Source organism: Elaeis guineensis, chromosome 11 (assembly GCF_000442705.2).
Source record: "Elaeis guineensis isolate ETL-2024a chromosome 11, EG11, whole genome shotgun sequence".
NCBI classification, from domain to species: Eukaryota; Viridiplantae; Streptophyta; class Magnoliopsida; order Arecales; family Arecaceae; genus Elaeis; species Elaeis guineensis.
This window is the reverse complement of record NC_026003.2, coordinates 114148052-114166582: the sequence shown is the minus strand read 5'-3', so window position 1 is coordinate 114166582 and position 18531 is coordinate 114148052. Positions and strand designations below refer to the sequence as shown.

At 38.0% G+C, this 18531-nt stretch overlaps 1 protein-coding gene across 2 annotated transcripts in view; it reads right to left on the bottom strand.

Moving 5' to 3' along the window:
- Positions 1 to 16023, bottom strand: part of LOC105054058 (uncharacterized) — a 28281-nt gene extending 12258 nt beyond the window's left edge. For both annotated transcript variants that reach the window (XR_002165708.3, XM_010935449.4), the window contains exons 1-7: positions 15649 to 16023; positions 15474 to 15555; positions 13769 to 14272; positions 8158 to 8323; positions 7906 to 8058; positions 4868 to 4965; positions 4595 to 4686 (exon numbers count right to left, since the gene is read on the bottom strand). Coding sequence is in view for 1 of the 2 variants with exons in the window: in XM_010935449.4 (XP_010933751.1) it covers positions 4595 to 4686; positions 4868 to 4965; positions 7906 to 8058; positions 8158 to 8323; positions 13769 to 14272; positions 15474 to 15555; positions 15649 to 15893 (1340 nt within the window). In the remaining variant the exon portion in view is untranslated. The remainder of the gene's footprint in view (positions 1 to 4594; positions 4687 to 4867; positions 4966 to 7905; positions 8059 to 8157; positions 8324 to 13768; positions 14273 to 15473; positions 15556 to 15648) is intronic.
- Between the last annotated feature and the right edge of the window lie 2508 nt (positions 16024 to 18531).

Below are 18531 nucleotides of genomic sequence, written 5' to 3'. Positions count from 1 at the left end.
ACTATGCGATCTTTTGCTTGCCATCCATGACTCATCATATGAACTTACGTGATTAAAGTCCAGTCATGGCCTATATGGAGTACATGGTTAAAGGTCCTTGGAGTCCGGCAAACACACCACAAGGCAAGTAGCTGATAATCTAATAATTGCTAAAATGCACTAAGATGGGTTTCCACTTCCATATGAAACAAAAAAAAGGGGGGGAAATAGGGAAGTTGTCTATCTATAAATCAGGTAAAACAATCAGTATATATTCACAAAGTTTCTGATAACGAAGCATTGACTGAATGTTATTTCAAGCTTGGAAGCTTTGAGATCTAACTCAATCTTGAGGGGAGTAGGGGCCATGTTGACCATTTGATAATTAATAGGTTAATCATGTTTCACATGAATTTTCATCCTAATGGGTTAACTAATCGGCAATCCTTCTCATTGCATCTGACTTACACAATTTAAATAACAACATATGGCGAGACAGGCCTTGAGTGACAAACCCCACGAAAGAGATATAGGTAAGGTTCATTGTACTGGTACCGAAGCCCGAACCAGTTGGTCAGTAGTATAGTTTGGTATGCCCCCCTGCCATTCCTATCAGGCCCAAACCGATACGGAGAGAGGGGCACAGGGAGAATGAGAGAGAAAGAGAGAGGGGGGAGGGAAGAAGAGGGAGAGGGAGAGAGGGCCTCGGGAGGTCAGTAGAGGGCAACCAAGCTCGTTGCGCCACTACCGAGCTCAGTGGAAGCTGGAGGATGGCAGAGGGAGGTAAAGAGAGAGAGAGAGAGAGGAAGAGGCCTCTGGAGGAGCGGCAAGGTCATGGAAGGCCAAAGGAGGGGAGCCGCCCTCCCGATCGAAATAAAGGCTTCGGACCATGTTTCATATTTTTTTTTATCGAACGGTTGCTGACTTCACCGTTTCTCTTTTTTTTTTTTGAATTTTCGGTTGAAGTCGCAACATAGTTGTCGACTTCACTCAATAAAAACAAAAAACATATGAAACAAGGGCCGAAGACCTTGTTTCAATTGGGGGAGGGTGGAGTCCCTCCTCCAGCCTTCACTGACCTCCACAATGGCACAACGACCTCCTCTCCCTCTCCTTTCCTCCCTTCACCCTTCTTCAACTTCCATCGAGCTCTGCAGCAGTGCGAGCTGGGCTGCCCTCCAGTGGCCTTCAAAAACCCCCTCTCTCTCCTTTCTTCCCCCTTCTCTCTCTTCCTTCCCTCTCTCCCCCTCACCATCCCAGTTGGCCGTCAGTACAGTTTCGCACACCTTGAACTAAGTGGTTTGGCGAACCCTAGATATAGATCTTTCAGGCACAAGCATGCTTGCCTTGATAAATGAAAAAGCATATGAGGGAACCAACCTAAACAAGACAAACTGTGCCTCTCACCTTCATGTTCCTCCTTTCATCTCTTCTCCCTTTTCCAAATTACCCTTTCTCTCCCATCCATACTTTCACATTTCTCTTCATGTTCTTTGCATTAATCAAGTATCCTTTCCTTTTCCTCTTACTATTTTTCCCTTTAAGGAAATTCTTAGAGATTTATGATCTATAGGATAGGAATCATAGCTTAGTATTATTTGTCCTTCAACAAATCAGGGAGGATGATCTTATGCTCAATTATGAGACCTCGAGTAGCATTAACACAAATTAAGGACTTTTTCCCCTTTTATGAATTGCATGTTCCACTTAAATGCACAATACTCAAAGGTTGCAATGTTCCTGCTTGATGAATAGTTTACAACTACCAATTTCAAGCTCCTTCCTCTTAATAGAATCCACTACATAATATGTATCTAATGATGTTGCTTGTATCCAAAACTAGCTATATGTAGAATGCAAGTCCAAATATTTGTGATGCATTGTCTCCTCAATGTGTCACGTGATTTGTAGCACGTCAATAAACAATGAATTATTAGTTAAAACAAGGAAGAGGAAACCATTCCGAACCGCACGGTTTGGGGCGTGCTGAACAATACCAAGCTACCAGCAATGGACTAGGACGGTTTCGAGATTCAACATGAGACATTGGCAAGGAGGGGAGGGAGAAGGAAAGAGAAGAAAAAAAAGGGGAGAGGGAAGCAGAGGGAGAGAGAGCCTCCAGAGATTTTCAGAGGCCGCTACGCGTGCTGAAGGGTTGAAGGAGGGCCAGTGAGGAGAGGGAGGGAGAAGGAAAGAGAAGAAAGAGAGAGAGAGAGAGAGAGAGAGAGAGAGATGAGGAGACAAGGAGAGGAGAGAGGGAAAGAGAGCCCCCAAAGGCCGTCGAAGGCCCACTGAGGCTGCTGGAAGGCTAAAGGCAGCCGATTGAAACAGTTGCTAACTTCATCCGATATCGGCAAAATAAAAAAAAGGGGTATTAAGTGAAGTCAGCAATAGCATTGCCAATTTCACCCCATATAACCCCCCCCCCACAAAAAAAAAAAGAAATAAGGGCTTCTACACCTATTTCGGCCAGCCGCCTCCAGTCCTTCGGCAACCTCGGACAGGCCTCCAGAGGCTCTATCTCCCTCTTCCCTCTCCTTCCATCCCCCTCTCTCTTTTCTTCTCCCTCCCCATCCCCACCCCTCGCCGGCCTTCCTCCAGCCCTCCTGCAGGTACAATAGCCCTCCGACAGCCTCAACAGGTCTCTTTAGGCTCTCTCCTTCTCCCTCTCATCTTTTCCTCTTTTTCCTTTTCCCTCCACCCCGCTGTGTCGGTTCGAGCCCGATACGAAATGGTACGAGGGCGTACCGAACCATACCATCAGCCGACTAGTTCAAGATCTGGTACCAGTATAATGATCCTTGAGTCAAAAGCCCTTCTTGTAAAATGTGATGAAAACCTTAGAAAAGAGATTACATGGTATATTATTTTAGAATGTAAAATACTAGGCCGTGACATGTGCTATTGCCAAGAGTGTCACTGCAGTCCTTTTAAAGGAGAATCCTATTTGTAGTAATATGACTATACAATGAACATAGTACGATGACTTAGCAGTTGAGAATAATTAGTGGAGCCATCACGTTATCTACGAGGCAAAAAGTAAATCAACAGAAAAGTCATTATCTAATTCAAGGGCAAGGAAGAAATAATTGTTAGACTATAAGCTAGCATTTATATTTGCGCAAGCTTAATTACTGGCACACTAAAGGATGCTAGAATTATTAATTGTTTGCTAACAAAGTCATATTCACTATTTCTTAAAATTAAGTTTTGAAAAATTTCAGTATAATGTCCACCTTGAAATATTTATAAATCACAACTGCTTCTTTTTGTTTTAAAGAAAAAAGCATTATCTTAAAAATAACATGAGCTAAACAACCTCATTTCTTATGAGAAACAAGACATATATTGAAAAAGAGGGTTTTTGTACAACTAAGTACTAACTAAAAAGAAATGTTGATTAGGTTGTTAAGCGATTCTAGAAAACATAGATAAAATAGTGGGAGATGTTGCATGGGCGGGCAGGGGAGGCGCGAGAATCTAGACATTTTAGAAAAACACCTGGTTTGTTCTTCCTGCTTCCTTTTCTTAAACAAAACTGGTTCAAGTCATAGCTAACCTGATATAACCCCTTTCCCCCCTTCCTCCCAAAAACATTTGGTTGGCATTTTCAAATGATGCATCTAATAACTCATCCTTGGATTACAGGAGCACTGGTTTCCATGGGTTACTCTTTGCTATGCTTGGGACTTGTATTTCTTTAAAAAAAATACTCGCTGAACACTAAAGATTGGCTAAGAAAGATTCCTATCATAAATTTCTGCCTATTTAGCAGCATTTAATCTACATCAGAATTCAAACTTAAGAAGAAAACATTTATCGCATGTAAGTTGCTTGATTGGATATGTAAAAAGGGAAACCAAAAAATGTAAAGGTTATGTGATCGGGTGGTGAACAGCTAAATCCAAAGAGATCCCCAAAACTAGTAGAATGGAGTGGGACTACAGAAAAAGGGAAAATCCTAGGAGGGGCAAGTCAGGAAGTTGGCCCCCCACGCACAAAAGTTACTATATGTTTCCTCCCAGCTCCAAGTGCAAGTTTCTTCACACAATCACACTCTGCTACCCACTTGAAATGTTTAAATATATCGAATTCATACATTAAGAACAAGGCACTGTGGTAAAAGCTCCATGTGTCATAAAATAGAAGTGAAAAGTGTAGAGTGTATTGGTATTCTTAGATAAATTTAAACAATGTCAAGCAGGCTTCTTGGTCATTTCATAGTATTCTGAAAAGAATAAATCTCTGCATTCATCCTAAGAATCAGTTCTATGTATAGGCATTGGTTAACTGGTCGAAATCAGTATCAATTCAATCTGTAGAGAGAGCTTAGCATGTCATTCTCTAAAACTGATGACAATCTTGCCATTTTCATCCATAAATTTACAAAATAAAATGTTTCACGAGCAATCAAAAACAAGAAAATGTATGAACTATCACAAGTATGTATCTGCAAGTGCTTTTATATATATATAAAAGATAAGACACACGCAAGAGCTCCAAAACATAATGTTTGATGCGGGTAAGATAATAACTGCCAGTGGTAGAGAAACCGTGGTAAAAATACCGTAGACCTATTCCAAAACATGCATATATGGTAAAAGTAGTAAAATACCTCTCCAAGTTATCTTCCAATCCTTCCCAAGGCTTTATAAAATCTTCCTTCTCAAAAGCAAAACCAGTAACCAAGATCCCTACTGCCAGGCGCTGAAAATATTAACCGTTTGCTGAGAATCAGATATATATTTTCTAGGACTTGCAAAAGGTCTAGTTTAATGCTAGTATAGCTGCCTCTTAGGCTTAACAAAGTCATGTAGTTGCATCAAGCAACAGAGACACCCTCCATTTACAATTTCATGTAGTAAAATGCAAATAGAGAACAACTTACACCCTGGTTATGATTATCTCCGATAGGTTTGAATTCAAATTCTTCAACACTTCCAGTTCTTCTAGCCATTTTGCTCCCTGACAGCCCAGCTCCAGCAGCTGTTTCACAAATTAAGCACATTGATCAGTGATCGTTAACGACTACAATGATGTAATGTTTGATTATGTGCAATTTTTGTCACAATTCTATGTGTAATAGCAAGACTTCAAGATGATGGAGACATTTATCAGCCAATATAGACAGGTATGATGCACAATTTTTTTCTAATATGCCGTAACTTTTTTTGACCTTGTAATTGTGAACAATTGTATATTAAAATCCGTTCATATTTTCAAAAGAAAGTCTAGAAATTTTTTTTATAATAAGAATACTTTCATATAAATAACAATTAGATAGAAATATGGAGAAAAAAATCACAGACTATGTGAACGCAGGTGACCTCATACTGAGATAGTAAACAGCATTAAAATCTCAATAATTGGAATTGCCATGGCATCAAATGCAAAAATATAATTATTCTGCAAATTAATATGCACTGCTTTGTATATACAGATAATTATATGTCCTAATTTTTATTAATCATTAACATAATTTTCATGTAGTGACATTATTCTTGATGTTACAGTGAACTGCAAGACTTATGACTCTCCCTACACACCATTAGCTATTAAAACATCTCAGAACAACTAGTCATCCTTTTGTGCAGTTTGTGAAAACTTAAAACATATACATGCTGTTCTATTCTCATATGAATTAAGTCAGCCTTGTCTACTAAACCTTACATAAATAGCCACTAGTGAGCACCATATACAAGTAAGATCGGTAGTTGATTCAAGATTCACATGACAGTTCCCCTAGTTTTGCAATATCTGGAATAAAATAAGGAGCTTAGCCTACATTCATTAAGTGATATATACATCTTGTTCCTTACATGCCACCACAATTCCAAGAAGTACTTCACATGATTTCAAGTCTTTATGTCAATATGTCAATTTATGACCATTTCCAGCTTGGGATATTCACAAGGCTTCTAATGGTGGCGGCATGCCTCATTGTACTTTTGTCTAGTACATGGTTTGGGACTATTAGTGGATGATATTCTAGTGGGAAGAATTATAAAAAAAAAACTTGAGAGCAAGCAAATCAAAAATATATTTTTTAAAAAAACCCAGAAAAATAAGAAAGGTCAGGGAAAATCAACTTATGAAAATATAAAGCTTTGATTAGATCCAGATAATGGTTTAAACCAAGAAGTTTCAGAAAATGAAAAAAATAATGAGGATAGAAAAATTTATTGAGCTTTGATTTTTCTTTTTTTTTCAAATGTGCAGATTTTGAAAAGGCGCAAGCAAAATTGTCAGCATATCTGCCGTATCAGGGATAGGTGCCGACACAATACCAATCAAGGGCAACAAACCAGATTGGCTTATTAAAATATCTGACATTTTACTTTTAGCCTATCAGATAAGCAAATCGATACTTGACAGCTTCACATGTCAAAACCATATGGGTTAGGGCAGATTCAAACTCAATGTCTTGTACCAACATCGATCACCATTCAATTACACAAGTACACAGAAAGACTTTGTTCATCCACATATGTTACAAAAATAATGATACTCACACCTTGTTTATAAATATCATATGCTTGATACTTCTTTAACTCACATTTGATCATCACATTATCCGAACTTTCAACTTCTGTGAAACCAGATTTTCTGTGCAGTAATACTTCGTGTTTTATGAAAGCAACCATGAGCACCATTTCTCCACAAAAATGACAAGCCCAAGGAATGGAAAGTTACCGCCAATCCTAGAAATTTTTTTTTTTCTTAGACAAAAGTATACTCTCTTCCTATATCCACTTTAAAACAGATGATTTTCAAGTCCTCCACCATCATACTGGCTTTTCCTGACCTTTTGAAACTTAAACCATGTCTCTCGGTTTTACTAGATTTTATCAAAGTGGGTTTCTCCACTGTTCCTTTTATTGCCAAAAAATTTTTAATCAGTATTCCTCTTCGAATTACCAATCTTGCAAATATACATGATTTTCCAATTGTAAGAAATTCCACTGAAGCCACATGCTCCAAATAAATATAACTAAGGATTAAAATCTATCTGGGTTCATAATTGTTATACCTCTCCGGCTCTCCCTTCATGCCATAGCATTCTTTCTCAGAATTCATTTTATCTATGAGCTTGGGTTTTACCACCATAATGCTTGCGAAACTTTTCCAGTTCCTCTTTTTGAGTTAGTGCTTGAGATCTCATGTTCCTAGAAATTTTTCTCAATATCTATAAATTAGATCATAAAGGAATATCCTCATGCCAACCTTTTCAAAATGCACATAAGCAAATCCTATGCAACCTCCAACACAACAGGCACATTCCTATGTCGATCCTAGCAAAGAGCTACAAAGATATACATTTTCTAGTAAAGAACACGAGATATACTAGGGCTTTCTGACGTGATAAATAACCTCCTCTATATGTTATGTCTCTGCAGATTTTCATCAACATGCTCTCTGACTGTGGTGCTGTCAAAGGCAGCATGACAACAGGCACATGAGTAGAGGTTTGTGAAGCTAATTTGGATCACGGGCCTGGTACCTTGGAAGTTAAGGGCCTTGTGCAAAAGCCTTCATCTCCAGTCTTTAGAGCTCAATTACTACACTTCCCCTGCAACCCAACCACACACTAACTCCATGCATGCACGCGCACGCGCGCACAAACGCACGCACGCACATGCGCACACGCACACACAAAGAAAAAGAAAAGAACCATAGTTCTCCAAGTTTTTTTTTTTCCTTCTAAAGAGGGTAAGAAAAAAAAAGGAGGCATTGACAATGAGATCCCCGATAGCAACAAAAATGGGAAGAAAGAAAGGTCGAAGGAATAAATTTAGTTCTACAAGGTTGATTTTTATCTCATTGTTTCAACTTTCAAATGTTATATTGGAAGCAAAAAGTTTGCCATTGTTTAACACCAAACATTTAAAGGTTTTTTATTTAGAAAATATTAAAGGTCCATTCCACCTCCAAACGATGCAGCGACAGCTACAGAACCAGCAACTGATCCTGCAGCACTAGCTATTGCAGCAAATCCGCTTGCTCCAATAACAGGGACCAGTGTCCCTAACGTGGGAGCCAAAGCACTAAAGCCTGCAGCAATTGCTGGAGCAGCTAAACCTGTTGGATGAAAAAGAGGATTCATAAAAATCTATAATTGAAATGACTGATCACAGATCAAAATCTGATAATTTTTCTCTAAATCTGAGGGTGTCATACCTCCTGTAATTGCTAACAAGGCTCCTCCAGTCAATGCAGCTGCACCAATGATACCACCTCGCTTCCATCTAGCCCATTTGCTTTTCTCTGATTGACTTTCTTGTGATTGCTCGTCTGCTTTCGCTGCAGCCATTGCAGAGCAAGCAACCATTATCTCCATAGCTACCTAAAAAACCAAATTTCCAATTAATGGGAGTGAAAACACATGAAACTTTAGTTCCTGCATTTTCTTGTAAGTAGGTTCCATCATAATTAATTGGGAAGCACTGAGGGAAACTAAATTGCATTTTGTTGCCATCTTTTTATAGGGAAAATGGATGAGCTGTACAGTGCAAGTGACGACTGGATTTTTTCTAAGAAAGAACATCATTTGACTACCTATAACCGAATAGTTGTTCAGTATATTTGAAAAATGCAAGTATAGCTGCAAAATAACATGTGATAAGCTCTTCAATAAACTTAACAATAAATGAATAGGCACGACAAAGCCCTAATGGAGTTTTTGTTCCCAAATCCATGCATAACTCGGAAGTACCAAATTATCTTTAGTAATGTTCAAGGAACCTGCTCATTGTGAGATATAAATCTCGATCATGCTCAGAGTTGCCAGCAGTGTGGCCACCACAAACTTGACCACAAGGCTTTGCAAAATTATTATCGATCCTTTCTGAAATTTGAACTTGAATAGTGAATAGTAACACTAGATACATTGTAGTTTTTCTGCATTTTAATAAATTAATAGTATAGCCAATGTCACCATAGCAAACAGTGCCCATATATTTGCAGCATAATATATCTGTCACAAATTATAACTGATTTTTTCTAATTTATGTGCAAGTGTAAAATCTTCCTTTTTTATAACAGAATTGCAGCCTAAATTTATTACCGATTGATAAATAGGGCAATGTTCAGATGTATTTGTAGCCTCATGTCAAGTGATTAGTCATCAAAGTTAGCATGGAATGTATATGAGTAATTTATAGTCCTAAGGTGCATCATACCTATAAACTCCAAAATACCACTATAAAAGACAAGCCCAAGGTTCGCCGTCTCAATAGCAGACCCCAAACCAGTACCATCCTATTATAGTATCGGTATGCAGTTTGGTATGGTATAGCTAGGCCTACCGAATGTCAGTACAGTATGGTATAGGTACAGCACAGTTCATCCAGTACTGTATGATGCCGATCAGTACGGCAAATCTTGGACAAGCCTAAACAATGTTAATTTGTTGACTCAGGTCAGATGCAATAGACTGTTTTCTGAGCTGCTCCATCAGCTCATTATTGGACCTAACATGGGAGATTCCAATTGTTTCAAGACCAAGAACTTGCCCTCCTCACTCAATCTCTTGCTTTTTAATTCTCTAGAATCACCTTATTGTTTCAGGAATTTTGCCATTGCACACTTTTTCACGATGCTTGGTCTCTATTTGTGGTTTATATCCTATTACAATTTCATGTATGTAATCATTATTTTCTCCACATGGGACTTTGCTTTGTAGCTCCTTACCTAGTCGACAAGAAGCAACCCCAAGCATTACAAATTATTTTTCAGTAACTAATCAGGTCTCCTGAAAACCAGTAATGTTCCCAAAGACCATCGCTAACTAAAACCCCCGAAAGGTATTCAAAGTTTACAAGGTTAGGAAGGTTGGTAAGTTACAAATGGCCTTGGAAATATGTTGTAAATATGTTCACTTACATTATATGTAAGGAAGTATGGTTAGTTGCAAGTGTATATACTTAGAAACATCCCTTTAAAATGCATGGTGAAACATCCCTTTAAAATGCATTGTTTGCATTATGCAGCATTGTTTTATCACGTTGTATGGTGCTAAAGTGAGAAATCATCTTATTGACTCATTGTGATATATTAAGAGACCTGGTCATGAGAGAAAAGGTCACTCATTACCTACCTTTGCTAACTGGACATGATGATGAAATCTGCACAGTGAGCGAAGTTATCCTAGAAGTCCAATATCTACCTCTACTAGCCATAACCCAAAAAAGTATTAAATTGACCTACTTTCAAGGAGAAGGCTTAGCTTTCCACTATTGCTTACCTTATCTTCAACCAACAAGCCAAGTTTATATATGTGGTCAGCTTAATCCAAATCAAAGTTCAATCCAACAAAATCTAAATATGTTGCACACCTAGCTCTCAAATAAATTAACAATTTAAGAAGGTGCCAAGTATCTGGTAAAAGCAACTTTGGACAAGCAATCCTAGCAGATCAATAAGTGAAGAGAGAATTCTGTTGCGGTTTGCTAGAATTATTCAGGACCCGGTCCTGTCCACAGGCCGTTGTAAGTTAAGTGACAAACACATTTATCCTACATGCAGTCCAGCAGGAGAAAACAAAAGCTATAATAAAGGGAAGAAAAAGTTTAGACAGTTCATGCAACACCAAGTTACCACCACAAGGAAAGGGAAAGATTCAACATGTCAACAATACTAGGCTTATGAAAAAGTTAAGCCAAGAAAAATCATCTCTTCTAAACAACCCTTCAAGTTCTGCCTTACTTCAATCCACTACTTAAGAAACACACATGAGGGGAATTGATCCATTCCCTAGAGAGAAGCTTGATCCAAGACAAGCAGAAACAAGAACTCTGGAAAATCCAGAAGAAGCAAACAAGAGACCCAAGCAGAGAGTGAGAGAACAAGAGAATACACATTCTCTGTTTCCTCTCTCGATTGAAATCTCTTAAACTATCTTCTTCTCTTCCTAGTCTCTCCTAGGGCACTGCCATGCCTCATGCCCAATCTGTCTCACTGTGCATTGCATAAAAGAAATTTACGCGATGAAATAGGGGCGAGTTGACCCTACGGACACCATGGGGGCGATTTCTGCCATCCGAGGGCCTCGGTGGTCCTCTGGCGGCTTCTCCGCCACCCTCCCCTCTATCCATTTCTCTCCCTCTCCCCCTCTATCTCTCTATCTCTCTCTCTATTCTCCTCTCTCAAAAGAGGGGCGGAGCCCCGGAGTCCTCGACAGCCCTCCGACGGCCTCCGCAGCCCTCCGGTGGCCATCATCAGCATTTTTGCCGGCCTCTCTTTCCCTCCCTCCCCCTCTCTTTCTCTCTATTTTTCTCTCCAGTTCTTCCTCTATCCTACCTTCATTTCCACGTCGATTCACGCCCAATACGATCCAATATGGGATGTACCGACCCATACTGCTAGTCTGCTAGCACGGCATCCAGTTCCGAGTTGGCGACCCTTATTTTAAATGATTTTTTTTTATTCAAACACTCTGAAGCAAGGTTTGCATTCGGTAGTACCAACCATACTGTACGTACCGATACCAAACTACTATGTAGTATGGAGAGCAAATTGCCACTAGGTACATCAAATAGGATACCATACTGGACGTACTAACATTATAATAAGATTGTACTAATATGGGTCCGGTATCAAGACTACGAATTTTGCTCTAAAGTTATTTGTGTTTTGAAAACATCATTTTGGAGCTTCTATTAACTGTTTAGTGTGAAATTTGTTAATCTTGTTGAAGTATGAAATACTAACATGATTCTAAATTGAAAAGCGAACACCCAAATTTTGGTGAGAAACCTTTGCCTTGGTGGTATTTGTGGCCTCATCTGGATAATCAATGAAGATCTAAATATACCAGTATCCAAGTGGCATATGAGTAGCCTCACTTGAATTATTGATGGGAAACACCAACTATGTGGTATATGCTAAGTGGTATGCATGGATATCAAGGGTATGAATCAAGGTTCACCGTTTCAGTACTAGAGCCCATACCAGTAAAATCCTACTATATTGTTGGTACGCAGTTCGGTACGGTACGGTAGTGTTGGTACACTTTATAACGGTGTATCAGTACGAGACAGATATGGTATGATACGCTCGGTATGGGGCGGTACGGCATTCCATGGGACTATGGATGAACTCATTTGCACTAACAATGAGAATAATAAGCAGTCTTATCCGAATTATCATAAGGATATAAGTAACCTTGCTTGCATTTGCAATAAGGACACGTGGCCCCAAGAATATAAGTGAAACTTTATAGGATATATGAAATTATATGAAATATCAGAATTTGATGTAAAATGTGTTTTCATTGTTTCATTGTTTCTTCTTTATTAGTGGATTTCAATTTTTGAGATTTCTTTTATCAAAGTGATCCAATGAGCCTTCGCCTGAATTTTTTAAAAATATGATTGGTGACCTAATATGCATTATTTAAATTCTTCCTGAAAATCATGTGTTTTAATTCTTTTAGAATTCTTTTCTTATTAAGGCTTTTGGTTTTATTTCAATGAAATGCACTTGGATTTTTTTCAATATACTTTAAGTTATATGTTATGATTTGAGAATCATATGTTTTTAATGAAAACCTAAATTCTTGATCATGATAGAGGTTCACTTGCTGAACTATATAGCTCATTCCATTTATTTACAGCTTTCTCAGATTCAATTGTAAGACTCATTTCAAAGAAAGAAGGCTGAATCTTTTAGAGTTGTTTTTAGATTGAGTGAATATTGAAGCTACAACAACCACATAGTATTGTATGATGGATGATATCATTGCAGGTATAATATTGTGTAAGTAAATACATTCAAGTTTGTAAGAGGAGTTTTATTTAAGAGTGCTATGGTTTATACTTTATAGTACTTTTTCATCGTACATAATTCCATCTTTGGGTTTATTTTAAGGATATCAAAAATTTCAATGATATGTGCATTGATTATGATGGCCACACATCGGGACTAGCAATTTCAAATTTCCGGCATGACCCAGTTGCTTTTGAGACAACTACCAATATGTTGTATGGCACTATGGCTATTTTAGAATTACATAGATCACCTAAATCTGATGTTTCATGAGTGCTCTTCATTTTAATTACCTAGAGTTGGAGTGGGTGCAGGAACAAATTTGGGTACGATGCTAGAAAATGGATCTCAAAAAATAAGGGAGACATAAATGGAATCACTTATGCATTGGGTATGGAAGCAACTCTCCTAAAAGATTCCAAAGCAGGTATGGTACCTGTATAGAAGTTTCCTACTACCAAGATCTTATACCTTCTTTAAGTTGCAGCATGGTTAACATTGTAATAAAATAACCACCTTGTATCATGTGTATATCAAGCTATAGTTTTATTCTTCTTTTGTGTTTTATGCATTCTGTTATGTTTCTAAACTCTCATTCTCCTTGTCACAGCAATGCAAGTTCTAGCTATTTCTAAACACAAAACCAGATTGTATTTAAACTAACTAAAATATCTCTAATTAAGAAAAAATTCATTATGCCATTCTGTGACTTCTGTCATGTTCTTTAAAGCAAAAAAATCACCCCACTGTCCCAACAAATTTAAGCTGAAAATGATCAAGAGGGAAAGACTGCAGTGAGACCACATGTTGTATTGAGATTTATCATCAGGTATAATAGGTAGTCTTGGACTCTTGTATTTTTCCAGAAAACAATACAAACAGTTATTGATGATCACATCTTGATGCTAGAGGAAAAAGGTTGCATAAAAATTGTTACCAAAATTTGTAGGACATAATTACAAAAACATTAATCATATCTAAGAGGCATTAGCTCATGAGCAATAAGAAGTTTAAATAGACAAACCATTTTGATCCACTTGACATCAAGCCATGTTGCTAACAACCGTAGAGCAACGCGATGTCGAGCATCATAGCCCTTCCTAACTCGAGAAGTTTTCTTGTTGTCTTGAGGTGTATCAGCCACACAAGCAGAAAGGAGTTCATACAAGACCGCAACTTTCTGCTGATATTTAACCGAATTGTCTTCTAGCATTGTTTTGTCATCATACACATTCTCAAACTGAACCAATGAATCCTCTTCTCTGAATGATCCCTTGGAGTTTTTTGTTTCTGAAGTATCAAAAGGTTTTCTTGTTGCACCAAAACTTGCACTGTACAATGTACCAGAATTACTTCTTTTGTGACTATCACGTTCATGCTTATGATCTTTCTCTTTACTCTCCTCAGCTGAGGTTAAAGAAGCTTCCAAGCTCATTACCATAGCATCAACAGCTTTTGCCAAAGCAAGTTCTTTTTCAAATCTTTCCGAAGATTTTTCATCATCCTCTTCAAAGATTATTCTTAGATACTGGAAAAGCATGAATAGAGCAAACAAGTCCCGGATGGTTAGCAAAATGTAAAGGAAAGGAAGATTAAAAAAATATTAAAAAAATGGTAAAAACTGTGGGTATCAATGTGAACCCTGATTAACCTTTCAAGAACTGAGGGTTACAAAAGTAAATGCGATGAATACTGTATAAAAGCGCTAGCAACTTGCAATGATAAGTTTTGCTGACTCCCTAAATTTTGTGAAGCAGTTTCTTCCAAAAATAAAAAACAAGTAAATGACTTTATGCGAGTGAGTATGTCTATAACCTAGGTCCAATTTCTTTTCTATGGAAGCAATCAATGACTGCTACCACTAATTTGTTAGCTTAAGATTCTTCTCAAAAGAAAATTGTTACCTTAAGCTACTGTTAACTAATATCTTGCAATATAATGCAACTAAATTCAGATTGCATTAAGAATAAAAATATTGTAATGATGACTAACACCAGAGAGACATTGGTTAGGGAATTGGACAAGTAAAAGACCACTCCTGATGAGACTAGCAAACAACCACGTTCATCATTACCCGGAGACTCCAAATTTCTAGTTTCTTGACATGCTAGATGCTTGGGACACTTCATGACAGTATTTGATACTTTTGATGCTACTGCATAAGAATTTCAAGTATAACATATCATTTAGCAAAAAGTTTATGACTTTTATCACATTTGGGAACAATTGATCCAACTAGGGTTATGAAGGAAAACCAGAGCACCAGGAAAAGGAAAGGCTATGGAGACATCAAATTGATTGCAAGGGAAAGATCTCTATGAATTCGTAATTAAATTCTCCTATTTGAGATTCCTAACTGATAAATTTCTTTAACTATTTGTACCTCTGAATAAGTTATATGGGCATTTTACGGCTGTCCAAGCAAACATGAAAGACAAAATTCTTAGTTCCCAAAAATCTGATTAAAAAAGGAAAAAAGTTAAGATCACCTTGATAACTGAACCATTCAAACTTCTATACATGACCCACAATGAACCTAGTGGAGAAAGATGCTTAACCTTTTGTGGCTACTGTTACTATCGAATAAACCAACTTAATGTACATTGCCAAGCCAAATTTCCATCTGGTATTCTTGTTGAAGCAGATTCTTTTTATCAAGAATAAATTTTGTTATCAATACTAGTCAATGGAAGAGAAGAAAGGGATTGGAAAAGGGAAAGAAGTCATACAGCCCCCACATGATGCTTGATTATTGATGACGCAGCGGTTTCTTCCAGCCCCGGCCAGGCCTTGGGATCAATATCCAAGAACCTAGAGAAACAAAATCAAGAACATCAAGAATCCCGACCAATTATCTTTCATGCATCAAAAGGAAAGAAAGAGTTGACATTTGTGGAGAGGGACCTGAAGACGGGACGCAGAAGGCCGCGGGACTCGTGGGTCCAGAGGTGGCAGGAATCGCCGTCGCCTTCGCTGCTGCTGGTGCTGCTGCTGGCGCTGGCGCTGCTGCACCGGTCCCGAGATCCGGCGTCGGGGTCGTCGTCGTCGAGGGGTTGGGTCTGGTGGATCTGGGCCTGGCGGAGGGCCAGGGCCAGCAGCGCCCCCGCCGCGTACCTCTGGGTCGGGCTCAGCGTCGAGAACGCCATCATGCTCGATGATCTCAAGCAGCCCCCCGGCCGGCTGTGGGCATATATATACACACCCAAACTATTTCATCTTCCGCACTTGACTCTTGCCCCGATAGCCGTTTGCGGGAATAGCCGGATTCCGTGCCGTTTCGCCGAGACACCCAAGGAAATAGGGGTGGGGTTGTAACTTTCGCGCAAATGAAGGATCACCTTCCTTCGCGCGAATCTACCGTTGGATTACCCACTGACGGATCTCAAAGCAATCCAATTTTCGTCATTCATGAGCCTGTCCAGATCTTAAAGCGATGGTGGCCGATCCAACTGTGGATCCGCCCAATGGGAACTGAAACCTTCTTTTTGGTAAGAAGCTGAAACCTTCCTTCCCCCGAAAGATACGACCCCATCGGGCCGTCCAATGGAAACAGGTGGTGCTGTCCCGTGGATGCGGGCATGCGGACATTTCCATGCAGGACGTTAGATCTGGAATGTTGGATCAGCCGGCGGATTGTTGATGTAGGCGAATCACGACGTCTGTGGGGGTTCCGAGGGCAAAACGGACGGTGAGATTGAATCCGTATAGAATGTGTTCCAGTGACGGTTCTAAGTGAGAAGGCTTTTTCTCAAGGTTGTATGACCAGCGTTTGAAATATCTTAACGCTACTGGTTCCTTTAGTTTTGTTTGACGGGCTCTTTGCCCCATTGTAATTTATAATCCCGTTTGCGCTTTGCTTGTATGAATGGGGGCTGGCGTCCGAACGTTGGTACTTGACGCCGGTTGTGTCTCCTAATTTTTTTTCTTTTATTTTTCTATATGCTGACACCGTATAAATATGGTAGAGTCAGAGACTATCTACATGCAAAAATTCCACAGAATTACAGCATCTTAAAATTTTAGATTTTTCTAAGCAGTAGAATTTAGATCATTATAAAAGTATGGATTAGCATCCTAGGTGTCTATCCATAGTAATTATTAGGCATGTTTGATAGGGAGAGCTGCTGAAATTACTAGGTCAGATAAAATTGACAAGGCTGAAGTAACAATGAGGTCGGTCTCCCTCTAATATGCAATGTGAGTTGAAGAATATAATTGTTGTAGCTCCTCAAATAATAGATGGACTTGAAAGAAAATCTTTTTGTTGGAGCTTTTTCAACGAAAACTCTCCAACAATCCAATCAACTAGAATTCAGAAGGCATTAGAAAGAGATAGAGGGAGAGAGAGTATGTAGAAGCTATCAAATGATTTACCTGAAGGTCCTCTGTTCATCTCTATTTATAAAAGGAGTTCGGTAGCTACTACTCAAATGGATGATATATGCATTAATTGCATGACAATAGCTATAATCGTGCTTAATTACACAATAATGACTTTCCATATTATCTCATAGTTATAGTAGCTCGAAATGCATGATGATGATCGAGATAACATAATTATTGTCGATATTCTTGGATAAATACGATCGTCTCTTTAGTTCATCAATATCTGAGGTGAATGAGATTAGACATACCAAGAAGGTTCCATTTTGGTTATTATCGAGATCAAATAAATCGATATCTACCATAGCAACATCTATTCCAATCGTTTGGTGGGAAGAAATTCCATTCTTATTAAAATTCCAAGGAAAAATCGAGGTGCTATCCTCCAAAATCCAATTCTTACTCTTCTTTGATATTCGAATCCCATTCCAATTTTGATTTTGATTTAGGTCACAAACCAAATATATGGGTCGCTATTTTCATTTTCATTCCAATCCATTCCGATTCGATTTCAATTTTGGTTTTGTTCGCAAGCCAAATGCACTCACTAGATAAAGATTGCTCGTACATTTTAAAGATTTTAGGATGTCTTTGGTTCACAACTAAAATTTGAGTGAATTAGAATAAGAATTGAAATGGCTATATCTTTCAATATGTTTAATTTGTGACTGAAATCAAAATTAAAATTGAATAAAATTTTGAATTCTAGAGGACAATAAGGATTAAGTTTTGGAGGAGTGGGGCAATCTTCTTCCTTCTTAAATTCAGAATGGGAATGAAACTCCTCGAATGAAACTACTGAATGGAAGTTATTTTCATGTTCGTTCTATAATCTAACTCTCCTCAACTAAACATGCCTTTTGTTCTTAGATCTATTATATTAACCAGTCGCTTTGGGTCTACTTGGATCCTCTAAGTTTGATTGGGCCTGATCTCATCATACAAATCCATAACTTATCCTTTTAGGAACAAAAATCATACAAGGAGAGCACTATAAAATATCATATGGGATGGATTTCCTATTTTGCAATGTTTCTTTTAATATCAATCTTAAAGAATAAATGTAAAAATCAAAAATTTCTCCTGCTAACAGAACCATTAATCTTATAATTAAAAATAAAAAATATAGTATTCTCTTTCTTACTCATTTTCATAATATACTTTTTATTGATATATACCATATGGCCAAATGATATATACTAAAAATTAATCATCAAGTAAGTAAATATATACTTTCAAATAAATCAATATATAATTTTCAGAATATAGAGTTAACCAATACACAATACACAGTTAAATAATATACACTAGCAAATTAATCATCTAGCAACTCAATATACATCTGTAAGTAAATTGATACATAATTTTTAGAATATTATATTTACTAGTACACACTATATGGTA